General features: G+C 41.7%; 1 protein-coding gene across 1 annotated transcript in view; it reads left to right on the top strand.

Annotated features, from left to right (window-relative positions):
• The window catches only part of 5-HT2B (5-hydroxytryptamine receptor 2B), a 54,258-nt gene extending 34,803 nt beyond the window's left edge, over positions 1–19,455 (top strand). The window contains exons 3-7 of the mRNA XM_002056575.4: positions 8,947–9,179; positions 9,263–9,491; positions 12,307–12,448; positions 12,511–12,897; positions 16,899–19,455. Coding sequence (XP_002056611.3) covers positions 8,947–9,179; positions 9,263–9,491; positions 12,307–12,448; positions 12,511–12,897; positions 16,899–18,261 — 2,354 coding nt within the window. The 3' untranslated portion in view covers positions 18,262–19,455. The remainder of the gene's footprint in view (positions 1–8,946; positions 9,180–9,262; positions 9,492–12,306; positions 12,449–12,510; positions 12,898–16,898) is intronic.
• The last annotated feature ends 3,033 nt before the right edge of the window (positions 19,456–22,488 follow it).

Raw genomic sequence — 22,488 nt, 5'->3', positions numbered from 1 at the left:
AAACAATGAGCCTGAATAAAACGTTTAAAGCGCGTGTAATGTGGCAACGGAACCAAAGCAATTTGTGTAAGCTACCAGCTGGCAGAAACATGAATGGACTTGTTAGGCTATAGACGAGTGCTTAAGTTAATGACACTGCGTCAAATATTAGGCGGGGGAAGGGGAGTAAGTTTGGTAGAAATCAGAATCAGATGAAAATCCTCTTTCTCAATTGCTGTCAGATCAAAAGTTTAGTCGAAAATGCACGAGCACCTAGAGAAGGAGAGAGAGAGCGAGAGAGAGAGAGAGAGAGAGGGCGGGCGTTCGGCTAGGTGTTCGTATTAAGCGAAGCGTTAACAATGCAAAAAGAAAGCAATGAAAATGCTGTGTAAATATTAAAAGGTACATTGATATATAAAGCGCGGCCAGGCCACAAGTGAGCAGAGCGTGTGGGGGGAGGTGAGCGGAGGCATAAGGCTTACAACAGCATTAATAAATTTTAAGTTAACCAAACGAAGCGAAAATACGCTTTTTTAATGGAATATTTTATAGAAAGAGAAAGTTTTCAGCGCCTTAAATTGAGGAAAATTAAGAATTCATTTCCCATGTATAGTTTTAGGCAAGGAGAAGAAAAACACCATTGGCAAATCCAGACTGGATGAACTTTAATGCCTATTCCTTCAAATGCCGCTAAGAATGAATTTAATGTTTCACGAACATACAATTTGGACTTAAGCGGTTTAATTTCTTTCACTCAGATCTTCAACAAAAGCCAGTGTTGCAAACAGCAATGCGAAACTTTAAAATTAAAGAGTATTAATATGAGAGAGCAGAGAGTTTCCTAGTGTTTTATGCACTATGCTGATGTCATTTTTTATTATTCTTTATGTGGCTGTGTCTTTTTCTCACTTTACCTCTGTGTGTGAGTGAGTGAGTGTGTGTGTGTTGTGGGTATGTATTTGTTTGGCGCTTAAGTTTGCTGAAGTGTGAAAATAAAGCGCAAAAAGCCGCTCAGCGACCTGCACGCTGTCTGTGAGTGTGTACAAGAGAGAGAGAGAGAGAGAGAGAGAGAGAGAGAGAGAGAGAGAGAGAGAGAGAGAGAGAGAGAGACAGAGACAGAGAGAGAAAGAGAGAGAGAGAGAGAGAGATAGAGGGAGAGAGATTGAGGTTATGGCCTGCTGAGCCTGGTCTGCTCTTTCTGCTTGCCTTCTCGCCTGCTGCTTTGTTTTTAAATATTCTATGTGTTATCCCTTACAATATAAATGAATTTATACAAAAGTGAAAAAACCTGTTGGCAATTTAATTGAATTTTTTTTGTGTCTGTTTGTTTGAGAGTGTTCCGGATTTCACGAAGGTAAAACACAGTATGGCAACGAGGCAAATTCGTGAAATTACGCACACACACACACAGACACTCCATCAAAATCTGTTTACTAAACGCGTTGAGCTGTGTCCTTATTCGTAATCATGATCCTTAGTCTGCGGCTGCAAGCCAAGACTTAGTCCATTTATTAAAAAGGGCAAAGCTCAACTATAAACTTACACACAGACACAGGCACGCACACACACACACACACACACACACAGCATAGATACACTTTGCATTGTACTAAATTTGAGCATTGGGGAAACTATTAACATGCATATGATAGACACTTCCGCACAAGTGGCAGGACGCGTACGAGGACATGAGCTCAAAGCCAGAGAGGAGCATGCGGTGACTACGTGCATCAACCAGGACAGGACGCTTACAACAACACACACACACGCACGCACACACAAACACACGTGCAACCACACTTGCAAACACACGTGTGCGAGTTGCTTAGACAAATATGTGGGAGAATGAAACACTTAAGATACTGCTAGACTGTCACATACCCTGTAATTTTCGGGCAAAGAAAAACTACTATTATACAACTTTTAGCTAAAACCCGGCTTTGCTCGACTAAATATGTTTGATGCCAATTAAACAAAAATTGTACTTTCGCAGAGTCAATTCCCTCATTTTCCACCGAGCAACGTGAATAGTATAAAACTTTCTTTAGGAAAAAATTTGCAAAATTAAATATCGGATTGAAATTAAAAATTAATTAATGGAAACAGCCGATTTTCATCTGCTTTCTGGCCAACCAAGAGAATAATTCCAATATCCCTTCCTAATGTTCGTCAAAGGCGTCGTGCTAGCTCAGTCGAACATTACTTTAATCAATCAATTTTATGAACGATACCGTTTGTTTGTTTAATGTTCGATGTCTGAAACGACCCTTCGTCACTGAAATATTAATGAGTATACGAACTTGGGCCGAGCTGTTGTAAGTTTCTGCTTCGGCCTGCGCTAGTTCTTGGGCCATTGTATTATAGCTGTGGCCTTTAACTTGCTTTATCCTTTTGACGGGTTTATCATCGCCGTCCTCATCAACATAATCATCATCATCATCATCTGCAGCAAATGGACGGCAAATCAAATAAATAACTGTAGGGTGAAATGTGCCTGCCATGCATAAAGTAAACTATTTAATGGACTTTTGCCGGCGATGGCTGCCATCAGCTGAATGGGTGTTGATGTGTGCCGGGTGGCGTTTGGCGGGGAATGGTTCAGGGGAATTACTGGTTCAGGCCAAGCGGAAATCGAAAGCTATTAGAAACGAGGCTGCCTGCAGGGAAATGCGGCCGCTCCTTTGGTTAGTTTTGGCCTCAACTCTCGTCTCAATCTACTTTTGCTGCCGCTGCTGCTGTTGCTCCTGCTCGGCTTTGAACTCATTTGCTTTTCCTTTCTATTTTCCATTATGTTTTTTTTTCTGCCATTTTCATGCAAAAATTTTACGCCATTTGACTTTTTGGGCGGGGCTGAAGCGTGGCTGTCGTATCCTCCTTTTATTTTTATTCTTCGGCATTTGACTTTCGATTTCGTTTCAATTTTTCGACATTTGCCGCGCTCTGTAGCTAAACTTGTATGTACAGGTGTGCGCACACATACATAGGGAGTGCGGCAATAATGCAAATGACTTTGGCTTCCGTATGGAGCGTCTCGCATTGTTGTTGGCCTTTGCCCGCTGCGTCGCTGACACTTTTTACTTTCACTCGTTGCCAGACATAGAGAACCCAATTCGTTAAACGTTTGATGTGAGCCAATGATATCCGCAGCATTTGGTCCTGCCGGGCAGCTGCCCTAAGTAACTTAGATGAATACCTTGCCAAGGAGCAATAGGCACATAGTAGGAGCTTTTACTTCAATTGATTTGCATTTAGATGCAGAGTTTGTAGCTGATTTACTTATGTAAATGTGATTAAGATTTCGTTTGGGCTCATCTTGCTCGTCCCATCAACGCTTCGTAACACTGACTGCCCCAAGCAGTGATGCCACCAGGTCAAATATACCGTGATTTCGTGTGACATTTTATTAAATTATCATTACGCCGCATAATTGAGCATAATTGTGCACATGTCGAGTCCTTTCACAGATTGTCCACTCGCTCGCAACATTTTCATTTTGGTTTTCCATTAGCATATGGCCAGCCTTTGGAGATTTGGCACATGGTGAAATTTGCCACCACTTTTAACGCAAATATTCCACCACAAAAACAGACACACACACACACACACACACATAGCAACACACACACCTACAACAACAACAACAACAACAACTGGTACAATAAACATCAGCTACAACTAGTGGGAACAGCTGCGACAACATTTGGATTCTGATTCTGAGTTGACAGCATTTTTTGCACAAAATCCAGCCATACGAGTATCAAACATGTAACTGATACAAGCGCGAGTAAGCGAATAAAAGATACCCTCTACACCTCATATGAACAGACAGAATATGTGCTTATTCTTTACCATTGTGGCCAATTATTGTCCAATAGTTATGATATTCTCGACTTAAAGATGGCAGTCGAATGGTTGTAAATCAGAAATGTATCTCTTACAATTTTTAAGTTCTTGCGGATGGTGTTGAGTGGCCTTTAGCTGTCAATATGCCTTCTTCTGTCTGTTATAAGCATATTTACGCAACTGTATATACCCGCTTTTATTCCTGTTGAATGGGCACCAGGTCTAAAAATAATAAAAAAAAACGCCAAACAAACCAAAATACATCTTATGAGGGCCAGATATACAGGCCCATAAACACGAATACATATAGCATAACATATTTGTAAGAGTATATATAGATATGTACAATGTGTGTGTGAATATGCGTGTGTGTGTGTGTGTGTGTGTGTGTGTTAGCGTATGCATATGCATGCAAATATGTCAACGGGGCGCGCGAAATGAAAATGATATTTACATGCAGATGCGCCAAAAGTCACGAAAAAAATATATACCTATATAATGTAACTGTATAAAAAAAAAGGTATTCTGCATGCGCATATTTGGAAAACCCAGTGGGGTTTTTGCTTATGCAAACCAAGGAAATGAAGGTGACTGCGTTGCCATTTCATACATTTGCTGACAGCGGAGGTGACAACATGTCAACAAGCGCCGCGGGTACTTAACACACACACTCACACAGTAAGAGAGAGAGAGAGAGAGCGAGAGAGAGGGGCAGTTAGGTATACAGACAGTGAGAGGGAGAGAGGGAGAGAGGGAGGGAGGGAGGTAGCGAGAGATAAACAACAGTTAAGCCATTTATGTGCGGGGCGCACTTTAAAGCGCGCGCTCAAAAGTAGGCAACACTTTAAATGATTGATTATTAGCCATTGTATGTGTGTACCTGTACGTGTGTGTGTGCACTCTGCCCCACCGCAGGCTAAAATTTCGCAGCTTACAAACGTTTTGTCTGCCAGCTGTCTGTTTAAGCTTTGCCGCACGACATGAGGCCCCTGCTCGAGTCATGACCCTGCCGAGTAGCTGTCATATGCCAGAGAAATGTTTTTTTTTTCTCCTTTTGATTTGTTATTGAAAATTGTTATTGTTGCCAATTGAACCGGCGACTGTGCGTGACAGCAACAACAACAACAACAAGAACAATTCTAACAACAAGCTTTACAAATAAAATGAAGAATATTCGACTTATTCGGCTTATTTGATAATCGCTGTGAATTTTTTCTTGGAATATCACACAACATTTTTTATTTCTATATACGCATTTTTTATTTTGCATGTTGCATGTTCGCGTTGTAAATTTATTTGTCAGCTTTTTTTATTGACACAAACCATGGAGATGTTGAGTTCTACAAGTTGTTTATTCTCGTTGTTGTTGTGCTATTTTACTCGCTGTCGGTTATTTGATATTTCGCCCCCGTTGATTGGGTTTGCGATTTACGATTTGCGCATTTAATTTTATGCCCATTGAACCGTGTCGCAGTCGGATTTTCAATTGAAATTCAAGAGCTGCAAAACAGGTAAACAGTATTATAAATAATATGCCAAATAGTTTGGCATAAAAAAATTCACAGAGTAGAACCCTTTTAGCCAAGCGCAAACAGTTGGCCCAAATATGTCTAATTGTTGATGCGCTACAGGAGCAGAAACGAAATTCGAACTCAAATTGAAATCGATGCCCGACAACAACAACAACAACAACAACAACAACAGCCATAAATCATTTTTGGCATATTTCCACAGCAGCAGCAGGCCTTGTTGTTGCGTCCTCTCGCCGCTTGGAGCGCTGCACGCGCATTGTTTGCCAACGCAGAAAAGTGTTCAAATATTTGTAGTTGTTGCTGCTGTTGTTGTTTCGGTCGTTCGTTTGGTTTGTCATACAACAGCTTATGTTGTCATAAGCAGCGATCCGTCGCAACGCGCTGAAACCCAGCCAAAATGAGAGAGAAACTAAAGCCTCGTCGACTGACAAATACGCTATACTATACCAAGATACTATACTATACTATAGCAAATGCATAAACTTATACTGTGCTCTCAAATAACTTAGCTTATTAGCTTGTCGCACGAATGTTATCAAGTTATTGAGACAAGCAGATGGTATTTAAATATACAAATATCAAAAATGATCTATGAAGTAAAATATTCTTGATTCTTTAGAGCTGCGTGACAAATTTGATGACTCTGCAAGCAGCAAATCAAAAAAAGGTGGCGGGGTTACATACCCTGTCTGAAATAAATGAAGGTCAGTTCTTAGCTCATCTAGTCTCTGAAATTAATGCATATTTCAATCAAATCAGCTCGTCTTGCCAATCAAAGATGACACCACAGTTGGCTCGTCTGGCTTTTACATGACAACTCCAGTTGCAATATACCCATTTTTAATTGCCTACAGGGTATAAAAGCTAAGCAGACAGATTTTCATCGCATTTCCGGCATGACTTGAATCTTGGTCTGTTAGTTGATTTGATAAATATAAAAGTCATTATTAGGACTGCCCGCCCTCCATTTGACCCACTAAAACTTGCAGCAAATTAAATAAGTTTCAACGCATTTACAAAGTCATTTCGGTTGCCAAGTTTCAGCGCCCAGCTTTTAGCTGCTATTTGTGTTTGAGTTTAGTTTTTATGGTCCCCGGGCCTCGGCCCGGGTCCCGGCTCCAAAGAGTATGCAAAACAAAATAAAACACACAAAAGAAATCAGCTAAAAATTTATTTCGAGCTAAGAACTTTGCGCTTTTGTTTGAAATTTGTTTCGCATTTGTAAGTTGAAATGTTTTTTGTGAATGAACAAAACACAACACAACTCGGGCGAGAGGAAGGGATACGGAGAAACAAAATAAAAGAGATCGAAACACAAATAAAAGCGTTGCCTAACCCCCAAGTCGACCTCAGGCATGCAGTTTGGCCCTTTTGTGTTTTTGTATACCCTAAAACTGGGTAAGGAGGGTATATTGTTTTAGTGGAAGTGTATGTCACAGGCAGAGAAAGGCATACATATATGTTCTTGACCAGGCTTTGCATAAAGTGGAAAGGAAGCAATTATGTTTGCAAGCTTGAGATGTAGGGTATCTGCCAGTCGGGCACTCGAGACCAGAGCACATTAACTTGTTTGGCTCCGCCACAGGAACTGAAATCGAGGGAAACAAAACTTTGGTGGTAGCATGCGTATCCGTTATAAGTTTGTTACCTTTCGTCCTGCGCCCCCACTAAATATATATTTAATTCAAGCTGCTTCCCTTTTGCTTGGCGCTTTAACGAAATTTACTTTCAATGCTTTTGCAACGCGGCCCACGTTCCGGCTTAAAGGGCGTCCCAAATCGATTTAATTGACACTTTAGGCCCGGACATAAATCGCTCGGCTTGCCCTGACGCAATGACCGTATCATTTGTGTTTGTAACACCTACAGAAGAGGAGCTCGGGTCAAAATGGTTTGCAATTGGAGGGTTTGACAAATGCTGATGGCCCAAGGAACTCGAATTATGGATGTCGTCAGCCAGCAACAGTTGATTGGCAGGCAGTTTGTCATGTTACCCGAGCAATTTGCTATCGAACACCAGGTGAAAGTTGTGCTCTTGATATATGTGTTAGATACGTTCAGGTGTGAAATGCCGGACACTGTGTAAAGGATAAAAGCATGCTAGCCTTTAATTTACTTGAATTAGCTCAGCTCCATCAAGACTAAATGCTGCTATTAGCTGTACAGGCTCGAACCCAGTATTTATACACTGAACCCATTAAAAATGGTTAAAAATTAATTTGTATAAATATAGTATAATATATAACAGGCAGAGGGAAACATCTGCGACCCAATAAAGTATATATATTCTTGGTTAGTATCAATAGGCGAGTCGTTTCCAATTAATCGATAAAAATCGAAATCGAAGTCTTGTTTCTCGAGCCAATCTCTAAATATATTAAGTTTCTTTCATTTTATAATTACCGCCACCTATAATAAACGGATTTGTATTGCCCATCAGTTGAAGCCCCAAATTGCAAATTTATTGCAAATGACTTTTTCAGAATATACAAATATTCTATAGTACAATAGGATCTATTTTTGAATATTTCATTAAGATCGGTTAAGAAACGCAGAGCGAACAAATTTTTGCATATATGTGCAAGTACACATTCACGCGCATGTTTATTGAATTCTATCAACAGCATTGCAATTACGATTGTATTGTTTTCTGTGAAATAGGAGATAGTTACGCATGTCTGTTATTTGTAGAAAACAATCAGAATGCAAGCTGGAAAGTTATTTCCGAACCGCTTTAGCTGAAACTTGGTATTCCAACATTATTTCAGTCAAGCTAGTTGTGGTTACGTTAACTGCGATTTAACGTAGTAAATCACCTGTCTGAATGCCTTAAAATGTACTCACATTTCTTGCCTCAAGTCATATATTTCAAAAGCATGCAGGTCCCAGCGAAATCCCATATCAGCAGCAATACAATATTCATGCCCAGTCAAATTCCAGCCACAATATCCTGCACACAAATCTTACAAAATATACACACACATGGGAATAACTCATTGCAGTACACACACACACACACACATACACTCCTTGCCTGGCACAATACATTAAAGCCGGCCATACTTGGCTTTGAGAGCATCTCGCTGAGTTATGACGTCCAACAGCTGCGCAAAACGACTGTCGAAAGGGCGACCCGGAGGGTGCTCATATGAAGGAGCTGCCACAAATATGTTGCATAAGCCACCAGGGAGGACTAGAAGCAGCCGTGGCCAAATGGGGGAAGAGGGCCGAACAAAAAGAAATCAAATCAAATGGCCAAGCGACAGTTGGCCGCCTATTTTCGTTGGCTAGTTAGAAAATATTGCATTCACTTGGTCGACAACAGCTGCCCTTTTATGCCCTGTAAATATTGAGCTTCAGTTATTTTCAGTATATACAAGACAGTTGATTAAACTTGCAAACTTTCAATAATCCAACTTTAAACGGAAGAGTTATTTAAGGATACATTTTTCATAGTTGTATAGGGTATTTCCTAGTCGTTCACTCTCGACTATTGCCCTATTCTTTTATTGTTATTTACAAGCAAAGTCCACTTAATAAAAGTCAAAGAGAAACTTATTTATTCTTCTCTCTCACTCTCTATCTTTTTGCAGGCCACTTTCCGCTCAGCTCGGAGCACTGCCTCACTTGGATATGTCTGGATGTTCTGTTCTGCACGGCCAGCATTATGCACCTGTGCACCATATCCGTGGATCGCTATCTGTCGCTGCGCTATCCGATGCGCTTTGGCCGTAACAAGACCAGGCGCCGCGTCACCCTCAAGATTGTCTTTGTCTGGCTGCTGAGCATTGCCATGAGCCTGCCGCTCAGCCTTATGTACTCCAAGGTGTGCTTCAGGCCTTTTATTTTCTTTTATTTTATTTTTTTTTTTTTTTTTTTGGTTGTCTAACGAGCTGTTATTCTTGCCAGGATCACGCCTCGGTGCTGGTGAATGGCACCTGCCAGATTCCAGATCCGGTATACAAGCTGGTCGGCTCCATTGTCTGCTTTTACATACCGCTGGGTGTGATGCTGCTCACATATTGTCTGACTGTCCGCCTCTTGGCCAGGCAGCGTCAGAATTTGGGCGGTGGCCAGCCGACGTCAGCGGCCACGCCCGGCTGGGCCAGCGGCTGGTTGGGCCAGGCCCCCGCTTTGGGTAAGTACATATGTCCCATATCCAAGACAAATATAATCATAACTCGATGATCATAAGATCCCTTAGGATATTCCTTCATTTCAGTGCCTCTTGCCATACTTTTCTACGCCTCATTATGAAGATCGAACTTTAAACAGCGAAGCTATTTAAGAATGTATGTCCCATGTAAAATGTGCATCTGCATTTTGGGTTTAGGGTATCTGATAGAGCTGGAAAAACAACGATAACTAATGCCATCGAAAAAAAATAATTAGAAGGCATAACTTGTATTAACAATTCATATGGGATCACCATTTCACCAGCTTTGCTTAATGTTCTCTTTGACTCGGCGCATGTCGTCAGAATGCAAAAAAATATTTGATAGGTTGTAAGCTGTCGTTATTAATTTGAAAAAAAAAAATACATGATATTTTTGGGGTTAAAAGCTTGTATTAACAATTTACGGATTGCGGCCTTTCGACACGTTTGGTTTTTCGAAACATTGCCTTAAAACAATAATAGGATCCGACCGTGATGATTGGAATTTTTCGGTTTATTTAATTTTCGAAGAAAAAGCAAAAAAAAAAATATTTCAATTTAAAAGTATTTTACTTGTCGGTTTCTTTGAATCAATAAATGTCATTTTAAGCATTGATGGTTCCAAAAAACATCAAAAACAGCATCGATATAATCGATACTCGATATATAACCCCATCAATTGTTTTCTAGCTCAAGTAGTTGAGCCCGAGCACGTTTCCAACCATGTTCAAAAGGGATTTCTTGAAATTAATAAAGCAGCAGCATATTTAAGTTATGCAAATTCATGTATAGACACACCTATTTTGTGCCCAAATCAAAAGTGCTTCGTACTTAGTTGAATACCCAAACCGCGAGCTGCGCATTTCGCTCAGTGTATTTCCCATGCATATTTATGACACTTGCACGCCCACAGGCAGACAGCTGTCGACATTTAATGTGATTTGCTGGCTGCCAAAACATCATATTAGAAATTTCTGTTGCACTGTCGACTGTCCGAAAAGTTAACATAAAATGGCAGCAGGGAAATGGGGGCGAAGGCATGCGAGGTGCCGGGGTGCCAGCCAAGATATGCAAAGGCGTCTAAGCCACAGCAATACACACAGAGAGCCATCGGCAGGAATTGAGTTTGGTTTTATCTGCTTGTATGTGTGCCTGGGTGTGTGTGTGCTGTGTATGTGTGTGCCTGTGAGTGTATGTGCCTGTGTATGTGTGTGTGTTGATAGCTAATTTCAGTGCTGCTGCTTGCCTAGAGGAGCATCAGCTTGAATGTCCTGCAATGTTGCAATGTAAAGCTTGAGTAAATATCGTTTGCCAAAGGCTGAATAATTTGAAATTGCAAACTGAAATTGTTTGTACAGTCGTCCCAATACAGATATAGGATTTGTTACCCATCAGATTATGAACAATATCTGCCTGCTTTCGTTTAAGAGCAAGCAGCTATGCTAAAGCGAAGCCGTAAATAAAGCGGGACACTCTGCAAAAGAGTTCTCTCACTGAACACTCAAGCCATTTATTTTGGCTGCCTCTGTACTTGACATCATCCGAGCGAGCCCCGCAGGAGTTCGAGCACATAATTTTCGCCCTTTTAGCATTCGGCTTAAACGCCACGATAAGAACTAGGTTGCACTCGGAAGCAATAACAATAATCAATAAAATGAAAATCACAAACTAAGCATATTTAATTGGCTCTCAGCAGCGACTACAACTGCATTGCAGTGGAGTTCCGTTTGCGGCTGTGGGGCAGGGCATTTGATAGCTAATCGACGGTACAAAGCGCAAGTCGAGCGCATTGCGACGGTGCCTAAGTGCTGCTGCAGCTGTGTGCTTGCCTGTACTATGGAAAAAATTTAAACATTGTTAATTATTTTTTGTTTCTTAAACAGTTTTCAGTTACTAGAAGCTACATATCAAGTTTGGTGACTCTAGCTCTAAAAACCTAAGAGATTTGCTTAAAAACACGATTTCAATTTCGATTTTTACCGATTTCTTGAAATGGTTCAAGCTATCGATTATCAAAAAACAAACTCGTACTGCTTGGGCACCAGGAGAGCCTGCGTTACAAATTTCAAGTTTCTAGCTCAAATAGGTTCTGACATCCTTACGGACGGATGGACGGACAGATGGTCGGACATGGCTAGATCAAATTGGCTATTGATGCTAATAAGGAATATATATACTTTATGTGGTCGGAGATCCTTCCTTCTCCCTGTTATTTACCTTTGCACAAATATAGTATACCCCTTTTACCCATTTTCAATGGGTTCAGCACAATTGCCGCTCTGTAGAGCCATAAAACACTTTTTATTTTTGAAAAAAGAACTCGTAAGATAATGATAAAACTGCTGTGTTTTCATTTAAAATAAATAATTAAAATAAATTCGTCACTTGGCAAAAATATAGACAATGCAAGTGTTTAAAATATGTTTATAAAGTGCTGTTGTTAAGCAGCTGTTAACGTAACGGCTGCTTACTATGTTAACAGGTTTATGTTAGGTTATATTAAAAAGGCTGAATATTTATCAGTAAATCTGCATGAAATGCCCACAGTGCTGGGGACGAGTGTGTTATTTTCTGTGCAGTTATTTTAAGCTAAATCTGCTGTAAGGCAACTGAAATTGGCGCAGGCACGTAGCAGGACTTTCCCCGCTCGATTTCTATGTGCGTGTGTGTATGTGTGTGTGTGCACGTGCGAACTTATAAGCGCATTTAGCGGGCTTATTGAGGGCATGTGATTTTTTTTCGCCCTTCCATATGCTTGACTGCAATTTAATGATTTTGATTTTATATTTTATTACAGAACGTCGCTGCACTTGGCGGCGATTATTGAAACCAGGCCAGAGCAACGCCTCCTCCTCGGCGCTGCACGCGCACTCGGCAAACTCAACGGACACGGATCTCAGCACGCTCGACAATCATGAGCTCTGGCTGCCCGACTCCAGGTGAGCAGAGCCTAAGCCAAGTGTCTCCCCCAAGTATCCAATTTTTTACGTTGAACCTTTAGCATACCAGAGCCAACGCCCACGACAATGACGGCGCTGCATCAGTTTGGGGCCGAGATGTTGAAGCTGTCCCGCGGTCTAGAGTCCGTGGCATCGTCCTCAACGACGGGCTCACCCACCAAATCCGAATTTTCAATCTCAACCCATCTGCCCTTCTCCGGCAGCCCCCAGCGCTATGCCACACAACAGCAGCAGATGCAGCAGCAGGTGCAGCTGCAGGTGCAATTGCAGTTGCAGCATGCACATGCAGGCAGCTACCTGCAGCCGGCCTCGCCCAAGAGCAGACAGGGCAACACCATGTTGGCGCTGTCTAGCACAACGCTCGGTCTAGAGCGCGAGAGCACTCGCAACTCTTTGGCCAGCAGCCGCATGGGCGAGCAGAGCGACGGGTAAGTGTGCGAGCAGCCTAACTGAAAACTGGCCCCAAGGACAAATTAGGCACAAGGACATTTAATGAATCAAAAAGCAGAAATTACCAAAAGAAACAGTCGATGTGAACGCTCCAAACGAAAACACTTGAGCCTCTTCGAGCACAGTTTAACAACGAGGGCTAACAAGCCGAAAACAAACAATTATAATAGCCAACTTGGAAATACCCTATTAAACATAATTATGGTGCAAGGAATAATTACAGGAATTGGTTTCACTCTAAAAATGAAACTAGTTTTTATAGTACAGCTCTTAGAGTTTAGAAATCGATGGGCTGAACAAGAATCTACATACTTTATTGAATTCTTCCTCTGGCTATCAAGTCTCTAGCTCATCATTAAGAGTAGATGTTACTAGAATTTAAAAGTTGTTTAATTTAAAAGAATTGATTAAGATTAATAAGTAATTTGTGAAAACTACAGACAATGCAAGTGCTTCAAATATGTTAAAAAAGTGCTGCTCTTGAGCAGCTGTTAGTTTAACAGCTGCTTGATATGTTAGCAGGTTTATGTTAGTTTTACATTTTTGGCAATACAAACAGAAAAAATCATATTCTAGAACACAGAAAATTTCAGAAAGTATCATAATACATAAATTTTGTGTATTGCAGAGAAAATAATTTTCTGATTTCCTCTGCCTGTTACGTGCACGACTGCAATATGCCCTCTATAAAGCATTTTCTTTTAAACACAGGGTATAACTAACATTATAACTTACTTTTATAATGTTGCAATTGAAACTTAAAACTCAATTGCCACATAATATGCACACACACACGCAGAGAGGATGTTTTTAAGGAGCTCTTCAGCTCTTTAGGAAATACTCTAGTGTGGGCCCTTCGCTGGCCAGAATTCAAGTAAATGCCGCAAGTTCAGGTTTCTCTGGCTGACAAAAGGCCAACAACAGCTGCAAACATTAATGCCACAGAGAAGGGCGAGGAGAGAGGAGAAACGGACGAGCGTATTATCCTCGAGCATTTGCCAGTCCATGCACCCTCACCATCCCTCCACCCACCCCTTACCGACCCTCTCGCTTGACCGCATCAAAAGCCAAGGCAAATGTTCAACTCGCACTTATTTAGTTTTTTTTTTTTTATTTTGCCTCTTCTGTTTACATTTTTTTGTGTCTCGTTTATTCTGGTTCGCCTCCTCGGCCCGTTTTTTGACCATTTGCCTTTTATTGTCCACCTTCTTTGAATTGTTGTGCATTTTTTTGTAATAATTAATTTTTTTCGCTTATTTTAAATAAAGAAAAAGGTTCACAAGTGATTTTAGCCTCGGCATCAGCAGTATTTGCTGTTTTTCCTTAAAATAATTTTCTAATTTAAGTTGACTGGTTTATATTGCCAAGGCAGCAGCAGAAGAGGCAGAAGAAGCGACAGAAACTCAATTAAAAATGTTAATTTAGAAAAAAAAAAAACAAATTAAATTCTTTTTCTTCGAAGATTCGTCAGATAGATAGTCCAAACGTTTAAATTGAGCGCACGGCAAATGAGTTCAAAGACCAAATTATTCGTCAAAAGCCAACATAATTTAATTAAGCATTAAACATTTTTTTAATTTTCACTAAACGACTTCATAAATATTAAAATATTTCATTTTAAATTCGGTTTGGCTTGAATAAACTTTAATGCTACGCGGATTCAGTTTCAGGCCAATTTTTTGTGTACCTTTTCCATGCTCAGCTTCTGTCTCATGTTTCTGACCGTTTCTTATACCCTATTAAAATGGGAAAAAATCATACTTTTGACAGGCATTCCAAACCCATAATATACATATGTGTATATATATTCTTGATCAGGAAGACGAGCTGAATTTTAAGGTCAGAAAAAAAAAAATTGTAAATGGATATGTTCCCAAACCATACGCAGGTCGAGTTTTTTTTTCGATATTTCCTCACGCACTTACATTATCGATAAATATCGTTTTAAAATATTATCTTGGGCATTTGATATCTTGAAAATTATAAGAGCTATCTACTCCAAGCTTGGTGTGAAGCAGAGGGGCTGTACCTCTGCCGCATAAAGGGAAGTTAAGGAACCTAACTTGGCGCTGAACTGAGGGTATCTCCTCTCAGCTTATGGTAGTCTTACTTGTGCTGCTTCGGCAATTTGTTTGACAGTTGAATGAATTTGCGCAATCAATAAAATGGATTTCGCTTTTTGTGGGCATTTTTTTTAATAGAATGGCAGATATTGGGCCCCTTCGCTGCCAAGCTGGAGCTTGCCCATTGTGTGCACGATTTGTCTGGCAATTCGATCCGAGTTGTGACGAGTTGTCGTATTGGCTTTTAATTGTTTGACTATTTGTCGTCTCATGCATTTTTGACAGCAGCCCATCCCCTTCCCCGTGAAGGAAGTTAACAAATGATGTTGGCAAATGTTTTTCTTTGGATTTGGCTCTGTGCCAACCATTCTGACTGTATTCTAAGTTTAGAGTTTTACCCCTGATACCCTTACTTAGGGCAAGAACAATTTATAATAAAACAACTTTTTGTACAAACAAATTTTTCGATTAGGAAGATATTCTGATCCTGAATACCATATCGTGCAGCTCATTAGGAAGAATCAGTCGAACATTTTGCGCAGATCGTGAAAGCCGCTAGCTACGTTTCAACAAGGGTATTTAATTTTCGGCCTGCCTAAGAAAACCGTTCCATCTTGTTTTTTTTACGCAAAAGAAAAATGAGGCAACATGATAATACACAGCCAGCTTTGACTGACGATTTGCCAGTTGGGCCAAGTTGATGAGCTTGGCGGCTGTTTAATTCCTTTGTGGCTGAAACAATAATAAGCTTGGCTTTGTTTGGCTTCTGCATAATGAGATGGGCCACCTTTTAGCTCAGCAGCTGCCAACTGCCAGCTGCCATTGCATTTCAAATCTCAATTTATGCGCGCGCGTCTCACGCAAAACAAGTCAGACAGCTTCAAGGATGCACAATGAGAGCTGGCAATGCTCGCAACTGGCACAGACACGCGCTCCCTTGCTCTCCTCGCCCAAAGTCTTCATTAGCAGCAAATGAAGTTGCGGCTGGTTCAACATTTGCATGCAAAACAAATGGCGGCATGCGAAAAGCTGAAAGCCAGCCGCAAAAGCCAGCGCTCAAATTCGTGCGCGTTTATTAAAATGAATTCGAAATGAGAAGCAAGCAGCGGGCAGTAAGGAGAGAGAAGCGAGCGCAACAATGTTTGCTTTAAGAAAACAACAGTGAAAAAGAGAGAGGGAAAAAGAGAACACAACAGCAGCAACAACAATGCGAACCGCAAAGCGCATTTTGTGGATTCTGTGCGACTGCCAACGGAAAACAAAAACAAGCGAAAAAGTGTTGCCTACTTTTCTGCGCGCACAAAGCCAGATGACCACAAAGCGTGCGGTTGTGCACGCTTGTGTGTGTGCGTGTGTGTTTGCGGACAGGCAGCACGCTTTCAGGCACTCTGTTTACCAATTGACTGAGCAATTTTAATTAAAAAAAAAGAAATAAATTCCGGCAAAGAGGCGTGTGAAACTGGCAACATATATTAACATATTTGAAAATTTCTACTACGGACAGTTCTGTGAGTTCTGTTTTTATACCCACAACCCATTGAAAATGGGTAAAAAGGGTAAATTGTATTTGTGCAAAATGGAAATGTATGTAACAGGCAGAAGGAAGCAACTCCAACCCCGACAGGTATATATATTCCTGATCAGCATCAATAGCCGAGTCGATCAGACTATGTCCGTCTATCTGTCTGTCCATCTGTCCGTCCGTCCGCCTGTCCATTTCGCCGTCTGCTGTATGTATGAACGCAAGGATCTCAGAACCTATAAGAGCTAGAGACTAGAAATTTTAGATGTATGTATGAATAGTTGATTAGCCTATTAAGAGAATTCACTATAGCACTTAAATAATTTGAATATTTCTCAATTATATCCCAATATTTAAATGTCTTCGTTTTCTCTCCTTCTTCTTTTGCCGGCAGCACGCTCTCCCAGCTGTCGCAAAGGCTGCGCGCCTACAAGAAGCGCAGACGCGCCTCTTCCGCTGCTGCTGGACGGGAGCGACGCGCTGGCAGCGAGGATGCCGAGGATGAGGATCAGGATACGCTGCGACGACGCAAGCGTTACAATAGTTTGCCCAAAAATGCGCTCTACCCGCACCACAAGACGCTGCACGAAAGCCTGGACGGCGATGACAACGAGTTGCAGGACGACGACGACGATGACGAGGAGGAGGAGGAGAAACCCTCGAAATCTTCGTCCATTAGCAAGGGTTGCCACTCGGATACGGAGCTGGAGCCGCAGACGCAGCCGGGCAGGCAGTGCCATGTGGCCAGTAGCTCCAGTCATGCAACGGATTACCCCCAGCTGCCGCCGGTGTGCACCTGCCCCTACTTTGGAGATCGTCCGCTGACGAGCTGCGTGAAGACGGCCGAGGTGAAGATCGTTTCGTCGGCCTTCAAGGCGACCACGGCAGTGAGCAGCTCGCCCAGCGAAATGGAGCTGCTCCTCTGCAGCGCCAGCAACAACAAGAGCGCCCTCACCAGCAGTATCAGTGCGGGCGCAGGCGGTGCGGGGGCTGCAACTACACCAGCTTGTGCATCGGGCAACACGTTGTCGCCGCGGTCGGCGCAGCAGGCGCAAGGCAGCTCCCAAAGTGATGGCAGCGGCTATTTGGCCGCACCGGGCACACCCTGTCCCGGACGACGCAAGCTAAGCATCTCAAAGACCGCCTCAGTGGTCACCTGGGATGCGAGTCGTCATCGCCGGCGCGGCAGCAGCTTTGGCGGCGTGCGCACCTCGCTGCTGCTGACGCCCACCAAGACGCTGGCCAGCACCACGACGACGGCGACGACAATGACACCGCTGCGCCGCTCGGCAACGCTGCGCAGTCACCAGAACATGAACTATCAGATTGGAGGCGGCGGCGTCGGGGAGGGCGGCAAGTCGCGAACGCCCCAATCGTCGCCCTGTCTGCTGCAGCGACAGCAAACGGTGCGTTCACATCATTCGCGCAACTCGAGCGTCATTTCGAGAAACTCGTCGCGACACGGACGCATCATACGTCTGGAGCAGAAGGCCACCAAGGTGCTGGGTGTGGTCTTCTTCACCTTTGTCATACTCTGGTCGCCGTTCTTTGTGCTCAACTTGTTGCCAACGGTGTGCGCGGAGTGCGAGGAGCGCATCAGCCATTGGGTATTCGACGTGGTCACCTGGCTGGGCTATGCCAGCTCCATGGTGAATCCAATATTCTATACCATATTCAATAAAGTGTTCCGGCAAGCCTTCAAGAAAGTGCTGCTCTGCCGCTATTCCAGCAACAGCGCCTGGCGGCCCAGCAGATAGCAGACGCCCGTCAAGCCCGGCAAGCTCAAGTCAAACGCCAATTCTCTCAAGCCGCCGCCCATCAAGTGCGCCAGCGTCGACTTTGCCGACTCCAGGACACTCACCCAGCGGCCCGTCTCGGCTCTGCACAGAACCCATTCGAACAGCGGCTCAACGGCGAACCTTTAAAGGCGCCAGCTCTAAGTTAAACCAAACTGGACCGTATTCGTGTGGCTGTGGCTTGGGTCTCTAATTAATTTGAAATTCAATTTGCATTTGGCATTGAGCTCATTTGCCAGGCAAACCGACACCAGACCACTCGAATTCGTGCACAGCCCGGCCAGCTGGTCGGTAGAAGCTAACAGAAGCTAACATATCGTTCTCTAATTGTGGTTATCCAGGTGTATTAAGTTTGTCTGAATCAAGGCCAAGCCCGGAACTCCATAATGGAATTCAAACCGCATTATTGAAGACCAAAAAATTCTTTGAATTCTGCCGAGGTCTGGGAAACAACGTTATAAGGACGTGCATTTCCATGGAACTAATATCAAAATAGAAGCATTTTCCGACCTTGGCAATGGAATATGTAAAATCTCTGGGACACGGGCTGATTTATTTTTATTGAAGAGCTTTAAAAATAAGTTAGCAGCTGGTCGAATGTATGCATAAAACCAAACAATTTCCTTTTTATCAATTTTACAAATACCCGTAAAAATAACTGAAAATTAGGTTGATACTCGTTTTTGTTGTTGCCCTCAATTTGTTAAGAAAAAATTGCAATCAATGCAAGCTGAGCTTTTGTTTATTTGTTTATTTGGCTATTTTCGCAATTATGCGTTTAATTTATGCCAATTTGCGACGCACAAATGCGACAAACATGCCAAATTCATCATGTACGCAAAGTCTAGGAAAAATGTTGTTGTTGCTGCTGCTGCCGCTGCCATTGAACAGATTGCTATTTTTATTTGAAAAGTTGATTCATTTGGTTTTATTTCTGTGGCAAGATGAAACAATTTTTCAGCTGGTCACGTAAAAAGCGCTGAAGGCGGGGCTTGGGGCAGAAACAGCTACTTGCAGCAACAACAACAATAAGCGCAAACCCATAATGAAAGCTATTTGGCTCAAAAAGTTTTCGCTGAGGGCCAAGTTTAAAGCGTAATTTTGTGATGTGGCTACAAAGTAAGCGACAAATACGCCGCTTGCCCGGCAGAAGTGGGGGGGGGGGGGGGGGGGACACCTCCCGCCCAGGAGCAGGTAATGGTGCCATTAGTAGCACCTACTCCTAAAAGCCTGAAACATTTTTAGTGCTTTTCGCTGAGTGGCCAAAGAACGCGTGGTGGGGCGAGGGGTGTCTGACAAATTCTCAACAGACAGCGCGACGTTTGTAAAATTTATGGCCATTTGATGGCCGCCGGATATATACTTTTGTTCACTTCATTGACGCTCCGTCGGCTAGCCGGAGGGGTCGCTGTTGATAGGCCGCCTCCAAAGTGTCACACGGCGTTGAAACTTCATTGAACTTTAATAGTCTGGCCAGCGGGGGCAAGCGAGGCGAGCCACAAGAGAAACCAGCTTCAACTGGCAGCAACTTCCGTTTCCGCTCGCCACCAGCCATATTGGCCAACATATGCTGCGTGCTTAGCCAAAGGTAAAACTTTTACTTTTTCAAATATTCACTCACTGAGTCTTTAAATATTTCAACATTTGATGAACTTGTATTTCTTCAATTATATCTGTGTGCTGTAAACCTGAAGAGTTGAAAGGAAATCAATGTTTCGTTGGGAATAACGAAATAAATAAATAAATACAATTGACATAAGCTAAGCAAAAGTAGAAAAACAGAAACAAAACGAATTTAAATTCAAATTAAATTGAATTTTGTTCTCTGCAGAATTTATTTAATGTGTACTAAATAGCAACTGTGCTTAGTTTACGTATTAAATAGTTTAAGACAAAAAGGGGGGAGCATTATCACAAAACGCTTTTACCAATAGCTATGCTTAGCTAAATGCATTCACACAGATGCATTTTCGCTGAGCACTGTAATTGAGTATAATTAGAGGAATTAGAGGTACGTAGATGTGCAGTAGGCACTGTGAATGTTAGCATAAGAAAACAGTTTCTCAACACTTGTTGTACATATAAGTACCATACACAATAAATCCCATGGGGCATATTCGCTAGACATATATATATATATATATATAGTATATAAACCCAGCCAGCTATGATCTGATTAGATTAAAATTAGTTTAGCCAATGAACGATGAAAATCAACTATCACAGTACTCAGAGTGCTAGTAGAAACCATTAAAAATAAAATTGTATACGTATTTTAGGTGGATCCCAACATCAGGTTTCCCCAACAAAATAAAATACCTAAATGATAAAGTAATACAAATATTCGAATTTAAATACAAGAAAAAGCTCATAATGCTATTCACAAGTATTAATATCCAAAGGCAAACCAAATCCCAGTCTAGTTAAGATCCCAATTGACATATCTCCGTATATCTCTTGATGTTTTTTACAGAATGTATATATAAATATATATATAATAATACTACGAGTATACATAAATTGATAGTTGTTAGTCTTAAGTGCAACCAGGTCAAAGACACTGGAATATAAATATTAATATGGAAATATGTAAAACATATATTAGCGATAATGTTAAATGCTTAACTAAATGTAAACTGTGTGTTGAAGAGCCTTTCTGATTTCTATTAAATGTGCATTCAATCGAACAACCACTCAAATCTTTTATTCAACCACGACTGTAAATACATATACATTTAAATATGTGTATTTTGTATTTTCCGACGAATATAAAACTGCACTCAAATCGTATTGTCGTGCGTCGAGTGCTGCTAATGGAGGCCCCCACGGGCCACGCCCCACGCCCAGCCAATCAAATATTTTCCATTGTCGCCAGCCCATGCGCTCATTTGGAATTCCGCTCAATTAAACAACAATCGAGAATGTCAGCGCTTTGTTTAGCCCACAGAACTGAATGGAGAAATAAATACAAATAATTGGCAATATACAATTGAGCCAATAATGGCTTATAATGTCAAAGTTGTTTCACAATAAATAGTTTGTGGTTTAAAATTTCAATTTATTTACCAATGCATCTTGAAACTAACGACATTTGATCTTGGCTTTATTTTATCAGCACACCAGATGTGACCGGAATTAGTTGTCCCAATAATACATAAAAACTAGCTTATCTATTGATAGCTCGCCATACGCCCACGCCATTTGGAACTTTACAACACTGTGTTTAAGCTAGTTGAAAATTAAGCTGCAAATTGAAAAGAAACTTCACTTGGAACAACTGGAAGAGATAAATGGTTATATTTAATCTATTACGACACTTTAATCGTCTTACTTTTCAGCTTACCTTGATAAAGTTTCTGTTGCACCACTCACAGATTACGCAAACGGCCCGCAGTCGACTGCAGCAGCTAACACCGAATAAAAAATGACGTTGTGGAAAGTTAACTTCGCTTACAGCTGCTTCTGCTGCTGCTGCAGAGGATACTTATTAGTTAAACGATAATTATGATAATTATTTGAAGGCACTTGAAAAATTAATGCACCCTAATGCTCCGCAAATTTGTGAACAGCTTTGGCTGGCCACAAAAAACCGTAAAGTAAATCCCAACAAAGTGCCAGCCAAAGCCATAAAAAATGAGCAAAGTCCAAAATAGCGACTACTCAGCATCTCTTAATTTTATTTTAACTTTAAGGGCCTCTTGAAGCACGGGCAGCGGGGCGCGACAGCTGCGACCCCGACGAAAACATACAAAAAATAAAGTAACTCCAATAAACGCTTTTTCTTGTTTAATTTGTTGTTTCTGCGTCGCGAAGGCCACTTACCAATTTGTGCTCAAGTGCGCCCCAGGTAAGGTAACCAAATAGATAATCTACGTCATGTAATTGAAGCCAATTCTTAGGATCTCCACTATTACAAAGCGCCTAATCTTGCCGAGATCGGACTCCAAATACTCGAGTTATGGTCATTTAAAATATTTTATTAATTTTATTAATTAATTTTCGAAAATTACCTGTCGCTAAATTCTACTGCAAAAATAATAATTCAGCTGAAATGCCAGGCGAACAGAAACTAGTAGTAGGTCGACTTAAATCTACGAATTAAACATTTTTGGTTGCATACCCGCACAGGGTGTCAGTTGGCTGGCCAGATTTGAACGAACGTACCAGGCGCACAGAAATGCGCAGCAG

The sequence above is a fragment of the Drosophila virilis genome, chromosome 2 (genome assembly GCF_030788295.1).
Source record: "Drosophila virilis strain 15010-1051.87 chromosome 2, Dvir_AGI_RSII-ME, whole genome shotgun sequence".
NCBI classification, from domain to species: Eukaryota; Metazoa; Arthropoda; class Insecta; order Diptera; family Drosophilidae; genus Drosophila; species Drosophila virilis.
Note: the sequence above shows the minus strand (reverse complement) of the source record. Positions and strands in the feature narration are given on the sequence as shown.